Here is a 20,689-nt window from a genome sequence, read left to right as displayed (position 1 = left end):
GATTAGTTTCAACAGAATATTATTATGAAAAAATTTCATAAAAATTCATTAAATGGTCTTAATATTGCAGACTCATACTAATTTGCAAGAGTGATTAGAGGCAAAGAAAATTTTGTTTTAATGTAACTGTAGCCAAATTTTATTTTTTGACGAAGAGAAAAACATAATTATCTCTTTGTTTCACATCTCTTCATCACTGTCTACTAATTGATATAGTGTGTATGTCGCATCAACTTTATATTTAAATTCTGTTTGTTGGTGTTTTTGTTTGTTTGTTGGTGTTTGCGTTGCATGCTTCCTAGTAATACACAATGTTAGGAAAGTAGAGATTTAATCATACATATAGGAAAACAATTGTTTTGTTTTCATTTTATCAATTAATGTGGGCAACCCAATGGCCTCCTCACTCCTCAGTAGTCAGTAAGCATAAAAACTAATGTATCTCAAAGGCAGCTCCTACCATTCTAAGCAAAATTGCATCACATGCCTCTGTTTTCCATGTCTGGAAACAGCGCAACAATATATTGCACAACCAGCTCTCAATCACACCACAATCAATCTTCAAGTGCATTGACCGCGACATCAAGAACATCATTACACCGAGAAGAAAGAACCGTCATTTCCGCAAGTTAATGACTCTATGGCTGCGATGAATTCTACCCATATTATTCATTCTAGGTTTCAATTCTATAGGTTTAGCAAATCTGTAAAACCTCCAATTCTATAGGTTTAGCAAGTCTCTCGATTTTATGTTTTTCTTATAAGTTATAATGTTCTATTATCCTGTTTGATGTCTTTTGTATTTTGGTTATTTTCATATTTTCACAAGTTATACATACAAAATGCAAAATGAGCTATTTAGATACAACAAATGAGTGAACATGAACATGAATATAAACAACAAATGAGTGATTGGACCGCGGCTAATTAGAAGATACATATGAAGATTTTGGTGAAGACATGTCATTCTACGGGCCCAATTCCATTAATAACACTCGACTAGAGGCAAGCTTAAATTACACAAAACGATAACGTTTATGTGGTGTTTAAACTTAAAAACCATCACCGGTCAAAGCCCATCTATGAATCTTTTAACCGCAACAAACGAAGATCCACCGTCCATCACAGCCTCTTTTGCCGCCTCCGCAATCTCCTTCAGTTTCCTCCTCCGCACATCCTCACCGTCCATTAAAGATCGTACGGCACCTGCGATTTCATCAGCTTTCACGATTTCTCCATGAGCCCACACGTAATCCAACCGCATCTCCAACGCCAAACCAAGCTCCTTCACAATCGTGAACGCGTTTAGTTGTTGTTCTGCGTACATTGGCCACGTGGCGATTGGAACCCCGAAACGCAAACTCTCCAAAATCGAGTTCCAACCGCAGTGTGACACGAACCCTCCGATTGCTTTATGGGCCAGAATTTCAACTTGAGGAGCCCAACCACAAACAAGACCCAAACCCATGACCCGGTTCATAAACCCGTCCGGTAAAATCTCGTACGGGTTCGGGTACTCGTTCGGATCTGTTCGAATCGACCAGAGGAATCTGAATCCGACGAGTTCAATGGCTTGAGCGATCTCTTTAATCTGAGAAGCAGCGAGACTCTTCAAGCTCCCGAAGCAGAAGAACACAACTGATGACTCGGGTTGGTCATCGAGCCATCTCAAGATCCGATCTCGTTCCGATAAATCCAAATTCGGACGATCGTTGGAGCATAGAATCGGCCCGATTGGGTAAACGGGTGGGTAATTATCCGGACGATGATCGAAATAATCAAAAGCGTTACGTTCTAGAGATTCGAAAGAATTTACCAAGATACCCTTGGCTTCAGGGAACCTCTCCGCCATTTCGACCCAAGCTTCGTAAGACTCTCTCATGAACAGACCCGGTGGCAAAACCTTAACCGGAACGGAGTTAACAAAGCCAGGAACCGGTATTGTTTCCTCGCCAGAGCTCCGGTTAAATTCCGGTTTGATTTTGCGGTGTCTCTCTGGGAGATACTTCATCATACCCAAGAAACTTGCGCTACACGTCAAGAAAATGTAAGAAGGGAGATTAAACTCGTTTCCAACATCAATCAAAGGGACACAGAAGAAATCGAGAACTAATCCGGCGACACGAACTGAATCCGATTCATCACGAGAAGACAAGAGAGTGGAGAGAGCTTTTTTAACCAAAGGAACCATTTTCTTGACGAATTCAAGAATGTAAGATTCTGAAGCTTTCACGAAAAGTTCCATTGGTGGAGGGTTTGGGACGTCGGGTAAGGTAACAAGACGGATACGAGACTCTGTTTGGATTAGGGATTTGAGGAAGGAGATAGTGTCAGATTGAGGAAGAAAAGGTAAGCTCCAATGGAGGATGGTGATGGTATGGATCCGACGAGGTTTGTGATTGATGAGACGTTTCGCGAGTTCGATTGTGGCAAGCATGTGTCCAGGGATTGGAAATGGGATGAATATGAGCTCTGCTTCTTGCTTCTCCTCCATTCTTCTGGCGATTTTTCCAAGAAACATAAAAGTCTAAAGAAGAAGAAGCTAAAGTCTAAGGGTTTTGTATTACCTCAACAAAATAAAAAATAACAATAAGAAATGGTCGAGGGTATACGTGGTGAGACAGACACAAGCAAGTAATTGTATATTTGTATTTATATACCACTTGTCCACTTGTATTATTATGAAAATGCACATGTGAATTATTCTATGAGAATGCAGTCATCTTTGATGTTGAGCATATCTTAGGCATAAGATCATCAAGCCCCTCTTGTGTTGGTTGCTACTGTCCGGAGTGACCGTAGGTCCATAGGAACTTGTAGTTGTAGCCAACTTAACTTTAGGAGCTCTGAAACTTTCTACTTGAGATTGAACTTATTATAACCATTTGTTTGTTCTCATATGTCTAGAACTAACATAACACGCCTCATAACCCTCTTATGTTATGAACCCTTTCGACACAAATTTCTTGTTCAATTTTCTGAGAAAACAAATGCTTGTTGCTAACCAGCTTGAAAATCACCGCTAGCAACCCCATTTCGAAGAGTATTCTGACCATTTCGAAAATCACCGATCAGAGCCATGGTCGCACTAATATATGAAGCATGCAATTTCATTTTAGGCAATACCGGCATAATTATAAACTCTAGTTATGGTGGTTGTGTCTTTGGTTTTTAGAAATATGTAATTTGTTTTGATATCCACAAAATATGTGGTAAAGTGAAAGATTCCACAATTCGAATGTTTTTTTCTACCAATTATATAATTTTGAAAATCACAAGATATGTTCAAATAATGAACTCTCACTTTTTCATCGATAGGAATTGTGGATGAAGATTATATCAATCTTTCTTTCTCAGTCTCTCAACAGATTTCTTTGCATGTCAAAAAAGCTTTTCCTTGAGATTAATCCGACCACTCTTCTTTACTTTGAGATCACGCCACGTACATGGATCCAACGTCGGCAATTGAAACTAAAGTTGAATAATCCCACATCGGAAGATTGTGAAAGAGTTTGTGTTTCTTTGGGTTATAAAATGGAAATGACTTCAAATGATTCCGTAACCCGTTTCTGTCAGATTATGACGCGTCAATGATCGTATTAGTGACGGCGTATCATGTCAACACAAATGACGAACATGTTAAAAAGCGAGTGGACCTGGCCTTACTTTGGTTTGGTCCTGCCCGTCAATTTTTGGAAATCTCGATCCAACTCATCGAGGTTCTGCTGCCCACAAACTAAAGGAAAATTAATTTATTAGAATATTCGTATATATATAAAGGAAAATAAAGATTTGATATACCAATAATACTAGAGTATTCATATATGTAAAGGGAAGATTTATTTGACCCAAAAGAAAAAAGGGAAGATTTATATTTTACAATTCTCACATAGATATCTAACATAACTATTTTTTGAATGTCATTTGAATTTATTAGAGTAAAAAAAAACAAAAAAAAAAAAAGGAATATTATCATTCATACATGTAAAAGGAAGATTTCCATAGATATTTGACAAAAAAAAAAAAAAGATTTCAATTGACAACACTCTGAAATATAAATCTTGAATATTATCATTCCATTTTATTAGAGTACATTCAGAAGATTTGGTAGACCGACACTCCTACAATCTTCCTCATTTATGTATAATAATGTATCACCTTCATATATTCATCTTTCCTTTTCTTCGTAAACATTACTATTTTTATAAAAACAATTTCCGTATTTTTCATCTTTCCTTTTCTTCATACATTACTATTTTTTTTTGTAAATTTCTTTCATGCATTCATATTTCCTTTCCTTCGTACATTACTCTTCTATAAATACGTATAATTAATCACCTCTCTCATTAAAAAATCATCATAACTTCATTATACAAAAAAAATCTTAGAGAATTTTTATTCATTATTAAGAGATGGCAAACGTGTCGCCGTTGTTGACGTTCATAGTAATCCTCCTATCATCCATCATGATCAACCACCTTCCCGTAGCAAGCTCAAAACAATGGTGTGTATCAATGCAGACGGCGAAGGATGAGCAGCTAGAAGATAATATCGGTTTTGCGTGCGCTAATGGAGTTGATTGTAGACCAATCCTACCAAGTGGAGCATGTTTTAAGCCCAATACTACAATAAGCCATGCTTCATATTTGATGAATTCTTACTACGAACAACATGGCCGAACCAACAATTCATGCTTTTTCTTTTTCCCAAATAGTGCCATGCTCACTTCCACAGACCCTAGTTACAATCACTGTATCTATAAATAGGTGATCCGTGGAATACGACATGCTAGGAGCCTAGGATGAATAAATACGATATGTTTTTTTTTGTTTCTGCTATGTTTTGCCTATCTATAGTTAGTTACACAAACTTCAGATTTTCTTCGAATGTTTTTTTAATTGATAAAGTGTTCCTTTGGTGTGTTGTTCTAAGATATTGCAATAAAAACAAAGATTGATTCAACAATAAAAACAATCAAATCTCAGCAAGATTCATTCGCAGATGTTTCAAGAACAAGTTTTAGTATAAAGTAACTTATTGGACAAGAAAAGGCTTGGGCTTAATTCCTATCACGTCATGTATGAATTTCTCAATAGCCGAGTACGAAGATCCACCATTACACGTAGCTTTCCGCGCCATCTTCGAGATATCCATCACTCTCTTCCTCACAACATTATTATCCTTGCTCATTACACAACGAATAGCAGTCTCTATCTCGTTTGCATTTACTATTTCATCGCTATATACCCTGTAATCAAGCTTCAGCTCCACTGCGAGCTCTAGTTCCTTAACCATCAGAAACGCATTGAGCTGTTGCTCTGCATACATTGGCCATGTCACAATTGGCACACCAAACCATAAACTCTCTACTATTGAGTTCCATCCACAATGAGACACAAAACCTCCAACTGCTTTATGGGCCAGTATTTCCACCTGAGGAGACCAACCGCATATCATTCCACGTCCACTGACACGGTCAAGGAATCCCTCGGGAAAAAGATCATCGTTCGTCATTTCTTCAGTACGAAGTGACCAGAGGAATCTGTACTGACAGAGCTCAAGTGCATGAGCTATTTCCTTCACTAGAGGACCTCTTAACCTGCCCATACTCCCAAAACAAAGGAATACAACCGATGCATCGGGCTGATCATCAAGCCATTTCATCAACTCGTCACGACGGGCCAGGTCCTGCTCTGGATGAGGCTGGGCCTTCAAGTCAAATACGGGGCCAACAGCATAAACAGAAGGGTAACTCCGTTCATCAAGAAAGTGATTGACAGAGTAAGGCTCAATATCAAAGGAAGAATTCACTAAGATTCCATTAGCCTTTGTAAACAATATAGCCAGTTTAATGTAAGCATCATAACCGTCTTCAACAAACAGAGCTGATGGCAGAACATTGGCTGGGACAGGGTTTACAAAGCCAGGAATCGACAACATTTCCTCGGAGTTTCTTACAAAAACCGATGTATCTTTACTATGTCGATCTGCTAGATACTTCATCATCGCTAAGAACCCGGAATTTGTAGTCAAGAACACATAGAAAGGAAGACTTATTACCTCTTTTGCAACGTCAATCATGGGGAGACAGAAAAAATCAGCAACAAATCCCTTGACCTTAACTCCATCCAATGCAAGAGAAGATAAAATATCCATGACTATATTTCTCACAAGAGGGATATTCTTCTCAATAACATCATATACATAAGCTTCCACAGACTGTGTACCACCAAGTGTAGGTTTCTCCTCTAACTCAGGGACATCAATGAATCTAACAAAGGGCTGAGAAGAGGCAATAGATTTAACATAAGTGTCTAGATGTGACTGACCTTGTAGCTTCATCAAGAGGATTGTGATACGGATCCTATCATCTTGCTCAATGAGACGCCTAGCAAATTCAAGAAACGGAACAAGATGACCAACGGTTGGTGTTGGTATGAAGATGAGCTCTGTATTCCTCATCTCTAACAACAACAGATAGCTTTTGATCTTTCCTCTTCAATCTACATATCAAAGAAGACAACTAGTTACCTTAATGTTGACTTTTGCCATATGTGATGATTATTGCTCCTACCCCTTGTTTGAAAAATCGCTAGGCGCTAGTCGGGCGGTCGGCATGGGCCTAGCGATTAATCGGAAAATCGGATTAAAATCGGGGATTAATCGGGGATTAGTTTTAGGGTTATTTTAATATTTTTAAAATATATTAATCCAATATTGTAAAAATTTATGATTTTTATTACAAATTTATGATTTTTATTAAAATTTGAACACAAGTTATTGTAAAACATCACAAACTCCCCATTCAAATGATTGAATAACAAAAATAAAAGGTTTTTTTATACTTGCAATCTAAAAAATAATCGGGGTATATAAGATAAGGTGGAAAATAATCGGATTAGGCGGGAAGTAATCGGATTAGGCGGAGAATAATCGGGTTACTGATTTTTTAGGGGATTAGTCATTAATCGAGGCGGATAGGGTGGACCTAGCGATTAAGCGGGGAGTAATCGGGGCTAGGCGGGGATTTTTAGAACAGGGCTCCTACCTAACGTTGATGTGGCCCTTACCAAGCTTGAGAGTTGAGAGGAAAGGTAAGTTAAAAGTTAAAATAATGGCCGGCATATAAAGATAGTAGAGTGGGATCCACAATCTTCTAATTATTTAGTGAACAAAAACAAAATACATCAATGACAGAGTTATTTGAACCAGAGAATCTCCATTTTATACAAGATTTTCAGCTAACATGTTTTGTCTGAGTCACTTTATATATAAAGTTAAGAGCACCATTAACGTGCATTTCTTAGTATAACTCTTAGCAATAAAAATAAAAAAAAAATAATATACAGTTAAGAGAAGAAAAAGAGAGAATGTCTAAAAGCTCTTGCATAAGATACATTCTTACAAACTAAAAACACGTACAGCTCTATCAATGGTCTATTTATATTAAAATATTAGATTATAATTGCAAAATTAAAATATTATTATTTTTTGTCTTTTAAGAAATCTCATAACATACCAACGTTAATTAGAGCATGATTATCCATAGTGTTTTAGAAATAAATCTTAGGAATCTACATATACATTTTTACAGTACTTTTTTGCTTTAATTCTTTTGGATCCGGGTTTGACCCGGTTTTAGTCTATTCGGATCTTGGATAAGCAATTTTAGGGATGTTGTCTTAATTTCAAACTAATAAATGAAGCCTTTATTAATTTCAAACTGAAAAAATTTATGGCAATATTAAAACGAAATTAATTCCTTTATTAATTCATATTTGTTAATTTCCTTAACTTCTCCCTACACCTAATTATTAATTTTCTTTAAGAGAATATGCGTATAACAAAACAAATAAGTTACCTATTTTAATGGTAAATAATCTTATTTGTTATATATATATATATATATATGATATCTCTAAACTAACCATATTTTTTATTTACCTTAACTACTTCTAACCATAATTATCTAACTACTTATTTTTATATAGAAAGAATATGTGATTAAAATAAATATTTTGTAAATATTAATTTGGGGACAAATTCTTACGAAAATAATTTGTTTTGTTCCAAAATTTAATGTTTGTTATTTTTCTAAATTATTTTTGAAACTAAATTACATAAATACTAATAATAATTTGTCTACACCATAAAATGAAAATAGTTATTTATTTTAAATTTTTATATAATATTACGTAATTTGTTTTAGTTATATTTTCTGATATAGGTGAACAAATTATTTTCGTATTTATGAAAATTATAAAATCTAAATTAGTTTAAAATTTGAAATAACTATAATCCTAAATTTTAATCTTTATGGGTAGGTTTTTTTTGTGACCAAAAATATTCAATTGGATCTTTCTTTAAATTTTGGCAATATCCAAAACGAAATTAATTTATAAACTCTAAAAATATCTATATTTTTAACTATTTCTATATCTAAACTCTTTATTTATGACATATATTCTTCACGATTTTTACAGAAAAAGATATAAAATATGATGAGTTAATGCTAATTAACAAATTTGAGCTAATTTTTTACAATCTCTCGATCTAATTTAAACAGAATTATATAATTCTCATTTCACTTTTATTTGATGTTATATTTATATTATTTTGAATTATTATAAAATAAATGTAGTTAATAAATTGGGTATTTTTGATAGAAATAATGATAATCGGATATATGAGTATTTTTGACAGCAAAAATAAGAAACCTTACCGGACTTGTATGGTAACTTCTATGTAAATTATTCAATTTAAAATCGAATATTAAATCAACAAATACAATTCCGAAGTATATGGTAACTTCTTCGTTATTTAGGGAAAAAATTTCGCTAAGATATATAGAATCTTCTAATTATCAGATTAACCATCAAATATTCTCTACGATCTTGAACTATGGAAAGTCATAAAGTTGGTTTACTGCAAAATTATAAAAATCGCGAAAGCGCAAATCAAATATGTTAAGATCTTTAACGATAGAAACTAAAATTAATTTCGTTTAGATATTCTGATGCGATTAACTATAGCATATCTACGCTAATTACTTATAGAATATTTTGCAGAATATGCTTTTCTTAAAACCCTAATAAAGCAACATAATTCTAAACATTATAAATATAGGCTCTGCTATTCGGCAAATCATTTTTCATTCATCCACACAAACTTCTCTCAGCATCTATGCTTCAGTTTTTGAGCAATCTAATTTTTATTTTCATTGTGTATTCTCTATTTTCTATTAATGATGTTATGTTTCTACGATTTTAATTCTTTTTTTTGTTTTGATATCTCAGCATCTATGCTTCAGTTTTTGAGCAATCTAATTTTTATTTTCATTGTGTATTCTCTATTTTCTATTAATGATGTAATGTTTCTACGATTTTAATTCTTTTTTTTGTTTTGATATCTGTTTAATACAAACGCGTGCGGCGTGTCTAAGTATATGTTTTCCTAAAAACATAGTATTTTCCTTACCCCTAAAACATTCATTACCAAGATTTCAAAATTCCATTTTACCGCTAAATCATAATTAATATGACAGATTTTTATTGTAAATAATTTATCATTTTTTCATACACTACACAATTTTCTCTACTAAAAATATACAATATTAAAATCAATGTCACAACATGTAAAATTAATATTTCCAGCGGTATACCGCGGGCTCTCAACCTGAAAAAGAAAAATTAATTTTATTATTTAGTAAAATTATAGGCCCGCGGTGTACCGCGGGTTAATTTCTAGTATTTAAGTAATATATTTGTAAAATATGGATCTTAACTATGTTTTTGTTGTTTAGCTAAGAACCTCTCTTAACAATAATGGCTTAATTGGGATTTAATTTTAATCATTTATTGCTAAGATCCAGCTTAAGATTTTCTTAAGAACCTCCCATTAATCATGGTCTTATGGATGCTCTTAGAGCAAGTCCAATGATGTTTCTTAGTGAAATTCTTAGCTTAAAAAATAATTAAAATTAATGAAAACAAGATATTAGACTAAGAATCGTTTCTTAGCTTAGAGTTTTAAGATCATCCTCATTAATGGGCTCTTAGGACAAATCTTAAGAGCCCATCAATGAGGATGGTCTAAGATTTGTTAAGGATCTTTGTTGTGTTGTCTTGTGATTGGGTGAAGAAAAAATATAATAGCCAAAAAAAAAATTATCTCTTGTATTTTTTATTCTGCGACAATTTTTTTTCTCTCTCTTTCTCGAAGGCCAACGGCGGAACCAATCTCTTCGACACTCGACCCGTTGAAATGAAAAACATGCAATCGGAAATTCGTCTTTGTCTGTCGTTATCGTCATCTCCATCGAAGCTGTTCACCACCGGCGATTTCAATTCATCATATTGGTACCACTTTGGTACACCAAATCAGAGATTCAAGTGGTCAAATCAGAGAGTTTAGTTCCGATTAGGAAATTGTAATAATTAGTAAGTTTTATCAAATAAAAATGTTTATAATATTCTTTTTAAAAATAATATTTTTTATTTAAGAAACCCACTTAAGGACTGTACCATTGGACAATGAAAATTTTAAGGATTAAACACAAACTCTTATTTTGAAATTGTCACAATTTATAATTAGAAAAATATTTAAGAGTTTTTTAAGGACTCTACCATTGGACTTGCTCTTAGAGATTTATATCTTTCAATCCATTAGACATCTCATGATGATTGAAATTGGGTTACAAATATTACCAATGACTCAAATTGTGACTTAGATACTCAGGAAGTTTTATATTAAACGGTCAAATGTAACTATGGAATGAAGTAGATCCATTTGACCTATTTAATCAATCATAGCTCAATTACATTAATTATTTAAATAGTGATAGAGTCTTACTCCAAGATTAACTCTGCGTCAACTAAAGCTTTCATCGCTGCCATCTTCTCAGCTGTCCCACCAACCCTACCACACTCAACACAAACTCTTAACCACACAATGAAGTAAGGTCTTAACAGAAGTTGATGCAAGCTCAAATGCTCTAGAGATCATGGTGATGGGCCAAACCGCCAAAAGTGGGTCAAATGATGGAAGAATGGAGATGGAAGAATGGAGATAAGCGCATTGAGTTTTTTTCCAGATCAAACGAATTTCTTCTTCTCACAACAAAATTCCCCGAGTCATTCTCTATGCAAAGAGAGACTTCCACCCAGCATAGGATTTGAATCATGCGGTGCAACTAAGAGAAAAAGAAGCCAAACAAATGGTAAGTAAACACACAAAAAAATAGTGTTCCTAAAGTATTATCTTACATGAGAGATTAGTTCAAAGAGATGAAAATGACAGGAAGGTAATAGTGACCTACAATAGTAGGCTACAATTTTTTTTTTGTCATTTTCATCAAATCCCAGCTCGAAATCCCTTAAATTCAACGATTTATGTATGAAAAAACTAAATCAGTAGAGATAAAAGCTGAAAATACTTCACTGTTTTTGTACATCGACTAAAATAGCATTTAATTATTGTTTATCTATAAACTAAACAATTATTTATTATCTAATCAATAGAAAAATAATCTGGAGAATATAAATAGACAAAACTAAAAATACTAATTAATATTACATTAAAAACTAAAAACATCATCTTATTTAGAACAAAAATATTCTCTTAAACCACCAACTAAAAATGAACAGAGGGAGGAATACAAAAATGTATAAAAGACTATGTCAGCAGGATAACAAATGGTACACATACACCGTCCAGTTTAAGCAAGCGAAACTCTGTACTTCTCACACGCACCAACATATTAACATCAAGAGCATTATGGTTGAGTTGCATCCACTCTAAGCTTTTTGAGCAAAAAGCTGAAATGTGAGGAGGAATATCACAATAGACTGAACAAATAAATAATTGATTGGTTAGTTTAAGAATATATGAAAAAGACTAAAAAAATAAATAACATATAAGTCTGTGAAAATTAAATTATCATGATGAATAAAATATGTTAATATATAAGTTAACTAATACCCCTGTTCTAAAAATTGGTCGCCTAGGTGCTGATCGGAGGGGAACCGCGGCGATTTTGTCCAAACCGGTAAGAAAAATCGCTGGTCCAATTTTTTGTCCGCCTAGACGGCGCCTAGCTCAATTTTTTTTTTTTTTTTTTACTATTTTTTTTTTTGGATCCAAAATTCAAAACGTCCTACTTATATTCGTAATTTGTATACAAATAATAAATATAAGCTTAAAATCTTATTTTTATGCATTTCATGTTATTTTAAAAACAATATTATATAAATTTCTTAATTATAATGGATTAATATATTTTAAAAACAGTAAATAGCCCTAAAACTAATCTCCGATTAATCTCCGTTTAATCTCTGATTTTTTTGCTATGCGCTAGGCCCACCCTCACCGCCAAACTAGCGTCTAGCGATTTTTTTAACACGGACTAATACCAATCATATAATAAATGATTATATAATACAATAATTAAAAAAAGAAAAAAACCAACAAAAGAGTCCAAAAAAACATCACCGGATGCTTTTTTTTGCTATAGAAAAATCATCACTGGATGTTGAACGGGAAATAGGCTTTTTTCATACGCCAACTACAAAATTATGTTCGATTCATACATCAAATATAGCATCGTGCTAATTCATAACAAAGCATTAATTAAAATTTATTATCCGCTTATGAATTTGTGCAAAATCATACGTACATTTGTCACCACAATAGCAATAAACTATTAAGTTTTGATGACATAGATGTATGCAACGACGTGGATGTTACGTCATATTGTTAACAAATAATATTTTTTTTCTCTCAATTTCAATTTATTTGTTAAGTTTTACATAAACATTTACACATAATATATATAATATTTTAGTATACTTATTCCGACCGTGCAACACTGGATTTTTAAGCAACTTGATTGTTGAAATGTTATCACACAAGATTTTGGTATTGCTTGCTTCCATCAGACCCAATTCCTCCAAAATCCTTCTCATACAAACACATTTACATGCACAGAATGATGCCGCCACGAATTCTGCATCTGTTGACATGGGGTTTGAAGAACAAAAGGCCTCAATCTGGTGTGATTTTCAGTCAGTCATATGTTGGTCAAAGGACAATGTGTTTCATGAGTGAACAAAACATGTTGCATATCATGTTTCCTTACGTAATTATATATTTTATTCTGTTTTAGATGTGGAACTTTGACTAAATAAACCAATATTTATAAATGTGATTATCACATAATTAGTGTTATACTTGTCTTTGTTTTGGTACTTGATATCATGGTTCATCTAATAAGTGTATTGGATGTCCACACTTATAAATAATGCATATTAATTATGGGAATTCATAATGTATTTTTTTCTTTTGCATAGAGTTTAATGATGTAAATGAAAAAGAATTTAGATAACAGTGCTATTTAACACTTCTAAAAATGGGTAAGTGGAAACTTCTAAGATTTCAAAGTCAAAAGACTACAACATAGTTGCCTTGTTGGTTATTGAACTTTCTTTTGGTACGGACTATTTTAAAATATTGTGTACGCATCAAGTTGAAATTGGAGTTGACGCCACCAAGAACAAATAGACCAATAATTAAAGGGCATAGACACATTTTCTGAATTATAAATTTGTGGCCTCAAGGACCCAACATTGACTCTAAATACATATGCTGAATCTAAATATCCCTAAGAAAAATAACAATGTATCAAAGAATTTTCAACGACAACTGTTGATGTTCTAAAATAATATAAAGTCTATAAAGTCTAGACGATGGCTACAAATTAAAATTGATTTTATACATTAAAAAAAAAAAGCGAATCCACTTGTAACGTGGCTATGTCTCTTGTGCGTCCGATCTATCCTCTCCAATCCTTCTTGGCCAGAAGCAAGAGATGGTTTCCGGTTCGAACAGGAACAAAACCGGTTTGTTTAGCAATGAGTACCAGAGCCGAAACAAGCGGTGCTGACCGAGAGGAGAAAGTAGTGATTGTTGGCGGCGGGATTGGCGGACTTGCCACCGCCGTTGCTCTTCACCGGTAAGTATTTAAACTACAGAAACCGGTTCTTTGAATTTTATTAGAAACTCAGAGCCACTTAACCGGAGATTTTGGTTAGGCTTGGAATCCGGTCGGTGGTGTTGGAGCAGGCAGAGTCGCTTCGGACCGGAGGAACATCTCTGACGCTATCCAAGAATGGGTGGCGTGTTCTTGACGACATCTCCGTTGGACCTCAACTCCGAAAACAGTTTCTTGAAATCCAAGGGTACAGTTTCTTTCTGCCCATATCAAAAAGATGATTCGGTCTTGTTAAAATGTGTGTTCTTGGTTTTAAACTGAGTGTGATAAGCTGTGCAGGGTGGTAGTGAAGAAGGAAGATGGAAGAGAGCTTCGTTCTTTCCAATTTAAAGACAATGATCAAAGGTAGCTGCTACTTCATAACTTGAGCATTCCATTTGATTCATCGTGTGTCTAACGAACCATAGCATATGTCTTGTATAGCCAAGAAGTTCGGGCGGTGGAGAGACGAGTACTCTTGAAAACACTTGCAAGCCAGCTTCCTCCGCAAACCATTCGGTTTTCCTCAAAACTAGAAAGTATACAAAGCAATGTCAATGGTGACACTCTCCTTCAACTTGGAGATGGAACTCGGTTGCTTGCAAATGTATTCTTCTCTTGATCTCTGAGCCTAATGGTTATGTGTTTATTATACATATATGCCTTAGCTGATTTGATGTGTCTTTGGCAGATTGTTATAGGTTGTGATGGTATCCGGTCTAAGGTTGCAACTTGGATGGGGTTCAGTGAGCCGAAATACGTTGGTTATTCCGCTTTCCGTGGCCTCGGGTTCTTTCCAAATGGACAGCCATTTCAGCAAAAGGTGAACTACATATTCGGTAGAGGGCTTCGAGCTGCATATGTACCTGTATCTACAACAAAAGTCTACTGGTTCATCTGTTTCAACAGCCCATCTCTAGGTAGAGTTCAAGACTTCTCACACATTCCACAAAGATAATTCCTTCTTTCATTTCCTAATATCAGAAATCTTGGGACATGCAGGTCCCAAAATTACAGATCCAGCTATCCTAAGAAAACAAGCCAAGGAACTGGTTAGTACCTGGCCAGAAGATCTGCAAAACCTCATCGATCAAACACCTGATGATGCAATCAGCAGAGATCCTCTTGTAGACCAGTGGGTTTGGCCTGGTATTGCTCCTCGAGCATCAAAAGGTCGGGTTGTTCTTGTTGGAGATGCTTGGCACCCAATGACTCCAAATCTTGGACAAGGTGCTTGTTGTGCCTTGGAAGATTCAGTTGTTCTGGCAAATAAACTTGCCACTGCAATGAATGGAGGGACCGAATCAATTGAAGGGGCAATGGAATCATATAGGAGTGAGAGATGGTCTCAGGTATTCCGGTTGACAGCACTTGCAAACCTAGTTGGAAAACTTCTGCAGTCGGACAATCCTCTTGTGTGTTCCATTAGAGACAATATTGTCAGTGCAATGGGACAATCCTCTCGGACCAATTCTGGAACACACAAACTTTGAGTGTGAGCCTCTCTATGTTTCAAAAAGCTGAATTTGGCAGCCATTTTGAACTGTCTATGTAGTGAGATCTAAAAGCATTTGTTCCATTAGATATAGGACTTGAACAATGTATAATCAGAGGAACAATCTCAAAGAAGATAATAAAAACTCTGTGAATTGAATGTAAAAGAATAAGACAATGTAATTCGTTTATGCTATGAGAGGGAAGGCCTCTAGAGCAGAGTAAGTTTGACTAACAAAGAAACCAATACAGCCATAATTAGAAGCAAAGCTGATGACAAAAGAAAAGAAAAGAAAATAATAGAGACAAAGCAGATTCAAAGGACTGTAGCATAATCAAGGTTACAGTTTATGGAGAAACCGATAAGAAAAGGCTAAGTCCTGGCTCCTATCACGTAATGTATGAATTTCTCAATAGCGGCAAACGAAGATCCGCCATTCTTCGTAGCTCTCTGGACCATCTGAGAGATACCCATCACTCTCTTCCTAACAACATTATTATCCTTGTTCATTACACAACGAATAGCAGTCTCTATCTCGTTTGCACTTACAAGCTCACCACTATGTACACTGTAATCGAGTTTCATCTCCACTGCGAGCTTCAGTTCCTTCACCATCAGAAACGCATTGAGCTGTTGCTCTGCATACATTGGCCATGTCACAATTGGCACACCAAACCATAAACTCTCTACTATTGAGTTCCATCCACAATGAGACACAAAACCTCCAACTGCTTTATGGGCCAGTATTTCCACCTGAGGAGACCAACCGCATATCATTCCCCGTCCACCGACACGGTCAATGAATCCCTCTGGCAAAAGATCATCGTTTGTCACCTCTTCTGTGCGGAGTGACCAGAGGAATCTGTACTGACATAGCTCAAGTCCATGTGCTATTTCCTTCACTAGAGGACCTCTTAAGCTGCCCATACTCCCAAAACAAAGGAATACAACCGATGCCTCGGGTTGAGCATCAAGCCATTTCATCGACTCGTCACAACGGGCGAGGTCCTGATCTGGATGAGGATGGGCCTTCGGGTTAAATATGGGGCCAACAGCATAAATAGAAGGGTAATTTTGTTCTTCAAGAAAATGATTCAGAGAGGTAGGCTCAATATCAAAGGAGGTATTCACTAGGATTCCATTGGCCTTTGTAAACAATGTAGCCAGTTTAACGTCAGCATCATAACCATCTTCAACAAACAGAGCTGACGGCAGAACTTTGGCTGGGACAGGGTTTTCAAATCCAGGAATCGACAACATTTCTTCAGAGTTTCTTGCAAAAACTGAGGTATCTTTCTTATGTCGAACTGCCAGATACTGCATCATAGCTAGGAACCCCGAATTCGTAGTCAAGAACACATAAAACGGGAGACTTACATCTTTTGCAACGTCAATCATTGGGAGACAGAAAAAATCAGCAACGAATCCCTTGACCGTGACTCCATCAAATGCAGGAGAAGATAAGATACCGATGATAATATTTCTCACAAGAGGAATATTTTTTTCAATAAAATCGTATACATAAGCTTCTACAGACTGTGTACCAAGTGTAGGTTTCTCCTCTAACTCAGGAACATCAATGAATCTAACGAAGGGCTGAGAAGAGGCAATTGATTTAACATAGGAATCCAGATGAGACTGACCTTGTTGCTTCATCAAGAGGATGGTGATACGGATTCTATCATCCTGGTCAATCAGACGCCTAGCAAATTCAAGAAACGGAACAAGATGACCAACAGTCGGTGTAGGGATGAAGATGAGCTCTGCATTCCTCATCTCTAACAACAGACACCTTTGGTTCTTTCCTCCACAGCCTCGTCTGCTACATACCAAAGAAAAGAATATAGTTAGTAACCTTCCTCCAATTGACTTTGTGTATCACTCTGTCACACGTGATACGCGTTGCTCCTAAGTCCTACCTAATGTTTGAGGTGTCCGTAAACAGTTTGGAGAGAAAATATCACATAAAAGGTTTAAATAATGGTAGGTAGATAAAGATGATAAGAATTTGACCCACAACCAAAGAAAGCTACTTTCCTGCATCTCTCACTTTCTTCATTTCTATAAATCAATCTCACATCTCCAAAACCACTGAACTAGAATGAGATTCCGGGAGATCGTTCTTACTGATCTAACTCATTGCAGAGACCAAATCCTCTTTCAGAAACCCTAAACAGATCGAACTTATACAAGCTGAACAACTAAATCATTCAAAAGATAAGAGGAACTCATTGAATCAAATAGGATAAAAATCATGACAAAGAGAGAATCGATTCGAAACTTGAGGCATTAGATACATCACGATCAAGGTACAATAACATCATAGTTTTAAAGAAAAGAGAGTATTACATTCCACGAAAAAACCCTAAGGCCAAAAGAGTGAGAGACAACAACAAAATCACACATTTAGATAGTAATAATAATCACCGCCTGTGATCATAATCGAGAACCTCAGAATCCGTCACAGACCTCGAGTGTTGCACAATCGACCTTCCAATCGAATTAATCCACTCTTCTTTCTCCTTCTCGTTATCAGCAATGAAGAACATGGTATAGCTACCACTAGATAGCTCAAAAGCAAAAGGCTTATTCACAACATCCTCAGCTCCTTTCACGGTGAGACAATCACCAACGGAGATCACACCACGCGGCGTAGATCCACGAGTTCCAGCAGCGGCTTGATCTTTGAACCAGAGAAGCTTCCCTCTTTTGAGAACGAACCAACGACGACGCCAGGTTTTGATGTAATCGCCTTGCTTTGTGAGCCAACCAGAACGCTCAGGGTTTGACCAGAACTCGATCCCTTCGTAATCTTCACGGTTAGGATCTTGGCCCGTCGCGATTCGCCAGATACTCTCCATCTTCGTCTTCCTAAAATCTCACCACGACTTGTTCGTCGCGCGATGGATTCCTTTATTGCTTTTTTTAATGTCTTTCTGTATTATTGTGTGATTCGGTATCCACTCAATTGCTGTCAAAACGCTGCGTTTTGGTCGCTCTTTCAGTGAGGTCGGTCGCGATTACGCTGGCTCTCTGTTGTTTTATGGGGTCACGTAAGAAGTGTTGTTGGGTAGTATAGGAAACAATCGCTAGAAAGCCGCTTACTAAGAAAAGTTAGGTTAGAATGCTACTCTCTATTTTTAATTTTATTTAACAATTTCTTTTAAATCAAAATATGTAGAAAAAGTCTAAAAACCCTTAATATCTACTAAAAATTACATATTCAACCATGAGGGACCCAAATCCATCCAATTATATTTGTATTCTCTTCTTCATCGTAGTTTTTTTTTTCTGTCTTTTTTTCTTCTTCTTTAACTGAGTTCTAAAAATCCCCAAATCTAATTCTATGAAATTCAATCCAAAAACCATTTGCGTTAAAAATCGAAATCAGAGTTTGGGAAATAGTTAATCTTGATTAAAATTCTTCAATTTTGGCAAGATTTCTCTTGAAATCTGCTTCTTAGATTCATGAAAAGATTTTAAATTTTGAAATCGTCGTATGAACCTGTTTTACGATCTAAGCTTACTGCGGCGGTTCCAGTTTCACCACCAACCTATCTTCCACCAATTTTGTATCCATAACCTTGTTGTAAACCAGCTCGAACTTCTTGACGATCTCCGTCACGATACGAATCTGGTTAGCGTCAACGAGGACGTTGAGGTAGTTGGAGGTATGATTGGAGCGACGATTGGTTAGGAATCTACTCGCCACCGAACTCACTTCACGATCACTTCATCGGCTATAAATTCCTATTCGATTCTTCCGAGAACCCAAACTTCAGTTGAGAACCCAAGTCTTCTCATATGCACATATACTCAAATTCTTCGCAAATCCAACGATCATAATCGAGAAGAAACACCAAGTCATCGACCACATCGTGATGTCACTCTAGACCATTTAATAACGACGGTGTTGCCGGATCGGTTTAAAGTTTGGGGAGAGATTGAAATGATGACTTTGGAATTAAGTGAAGAGATGTTGGGTTTGGTCAAAGCAAGAAGAATAAGTCTTCCCAAAGTTGTCGGAGTTAGTGGTTTGTTCTATTTTGATAATTGCAGACCGATTTTAAGAGGAGACAATGCCTAACTCGGCGGAGAGATTTGGCATCTATGAGGAAAATGTCCAATCATTAGAACATCTACCACCCGTTTTGTCTAGTTCATTTAATAAATCTAGTTCAATGGTTCTGGTTTAGATTAAAGTAAGCTTTAGTTTCAAAGCCAACAAGGCAATTCGATGTATATTATAAAGTAACGGAGATAGAACATAAATTTTGAGATTTTTGTTGCCGATAACTTTCATGTATGCAATTGGTTTCGTAGGTACAACTAATACATTTAGATACAACTACGTCTAAAAATTTGTATGTTATAAACATAGTTGTTCTCAAGTGAACAGTTGTACATTAATCCTCATAGTTGTATTTTGGCGATTTTTGCGTATTTGTAGTTGGACCTTGATATAAATTATTATGTTGTAGTTGGCCACATAATTTTTCTCTATTAATTATCATTTAGGAGATTTTATCCATTCAACTAGTTCAACTTGGTTCAACTTTGTTTATGTATGGTAAAGTGGGTCTTTTGTTTATGTATTTTGGTATAAATGTAATTATTAGGTACAACTGAGGTTTAATTATTAGGTCCAACTGGGTAAATTGAGAAAGAAGAAAATAAAATATAAATTAAAATTATTTAATGTAGATAATTTAAAATGTTTTAAAATCATCCAATGTGTGGTAAAGTGCACAGTTATGGGACTGGATAAAATACACTTTTAGATTTGGCGGCTGGATATACTTATAGTTGTTCTCTCATATTCATAGTTGGACTTTGACAATTTTTTCGTATTTACAGTTGGACTATAATATAAATTATTAAATAGTAGTTGGACACATAATTTGGGCATTGTTAAACTAGTTCAAATGTCTATTTTTGGTTTTCGTGGTAATATTTAATATAATTAGTTCAACCAGTTCACTAAGTAACGCTAAAATGTTTAAATTTGTTGATTTTTCATAACTGATAATTTATTATAAACGTGAAATTATATACTAAATACCCAAAATATAAACAAACTATTTTGGATCAATACAATAAAAATTTAATAATTTCTAAGAAAGATGTTGTTTTCACATAAAACACCCCTTCTAGTATAAGGAATACTT

The 20,689-nt window shown here is 35.3% G+C and overlaps 6 protein-coding genes across 6 annotated transcripts; 2 read left to right on the top strand and 4 right to left on the bottom strand.

Moving 5' to 3' along the window:
* Positions 1 to 824: 824 nt before the first annotated feature.
* LOC9317135 (UDP-glycosyltransferase 71C2) lies at positions 825 to 2,714 on the bottom strand. The gene has a single exon (XM_021029903.1). It carries the CDS (start codon positions 2,519 to 2,521, stop codon positions 1,070 to 1,072), a length of 1,452 nt encoding a protein of 483 aa, XP_020885562.1. The 5' UTR covers positions 2,522 to 2,714; the 3' UTR covers positions 825 to 1,069.
* Positions 2,715 to 4,382: 1,668 nt separating this feature from the next.
* Positions 4,383 to 4,881, top strand: LOC9315299 (major pollen allergen Ole e 10). The gene has a single exon (XM_002881021.2). It carries the CDS (start codon positions 4,413 to 4,415, stop codon positions 4,764 to 4,766), a length of 354 nt encoding a protein of 117 aa, XP_002881067.1. The 5' UTR covers positions 4,383 to 4,412; the 3' UTR covers positions 4,767 to 4,881.
* Positions 4,882 to 4,935: 54 nt separating this feature from the next.
* On the bottom strand, positions 4,936 to 6,568 carry LOC9317134 (UDP-glycosyltransferase 71D1). The gene has a single exon (XM_002879185.2). The coding sequence runs from the start codon at positions 6,460 to 6,462 to the stop codon at positions 5,035 to 5,037; it is 1,428 nt and encodes a 475-aa protein (XP_002879231.1). The 5' UTR covers positions 6,463 to 6,568; the 3' UTR covers positions 4,936 to 5,034.
* A 7,187-nt stretch (positions 6,569 to 13,755) lies between these two features.
* LOC9315298 (FAD-dependent urate hydroxylase) lies at positions 13,756 to 15,690 on the top strand. The gene is given in 7 exon segments (XM_021027842.1): positions 13,756 to 14,008; positions 14,088 to 14,234; positions 14,327 to 14,392; positions 14,471 to 14,633; positions 14,718 to 14,946; positions 15,029 to 15,468; positions 15,470 to 15,690. Coding segments are annotated over 7 exon segments (1,326 nt in total). The 5' UTR covers positions 13,756 to 13,808; the 3' UTR covers positions 15,551 to 15,690.
* Positions 15,691 to 17,704, bottom strand: LOC9315297 (UDP-glycosyltransferase 71D2). Its single transcript, XM_002879184.2, has 2 exons — positions 17,441 to 17,704; positions 15,691 to 17,340 (listed from the first exon to the last, which is right to left on the bottom strand). The coding sequence occupies exon 2, from the start codon at positions 17,295 to 17,297 to the stop codon at positions 15,894 to 15,896; it is 1,404 nt and encodes a 467-aa protein (XP_002879230.1). The 5' UTR covers positions 17,298 to 17,340; positions 17,441 to 17,704; the 3' UTR covers positions 15,691 to 15,893.
* A 69-nt stretch (positions 17,705 to 17,773) lies between these two features.
* On the bottom strand, positions 17,774 to 18,515 carry LOC9315296 (pleckstrin homology domain-containing protein 1). The gene has a single exon (XM_021027843.1). It carries the CDS (start codon positions 18,380 to 18,382, stop codon positions 17,945 to 17,947), a length of 438 nt encoding a protein of 145 aa, XP_020883502.1. The 5' UTR covers positions 18,383 to 18,515; the 3' UTR covers positions 17,774 to 17,944.
* Between the last annotated feature and the right edge of the window lie 2,174 nt (positions 18,516 to 20,689).

Source organism: Arabidopsis lyrata (assembly GCF_000004255.2).
Source record: "Arabidopsis lyrata subsp. lyrata unplaced genomic scaffold ARALYscaffold_4, whole genome shotgun sequence".
Classification (NCBI taxonomy): Eukaryota; Viridiplantae; Streptophyta; class Magnoliopsida; order Brassicales; family Brassicaceae; genus Arabidopsis; species Arabidopsis lyrata.
Note: the sequence above shows the minus strand (reverse complement) of the source record. Positions and strands in the feature narration are given on the sequence as shown.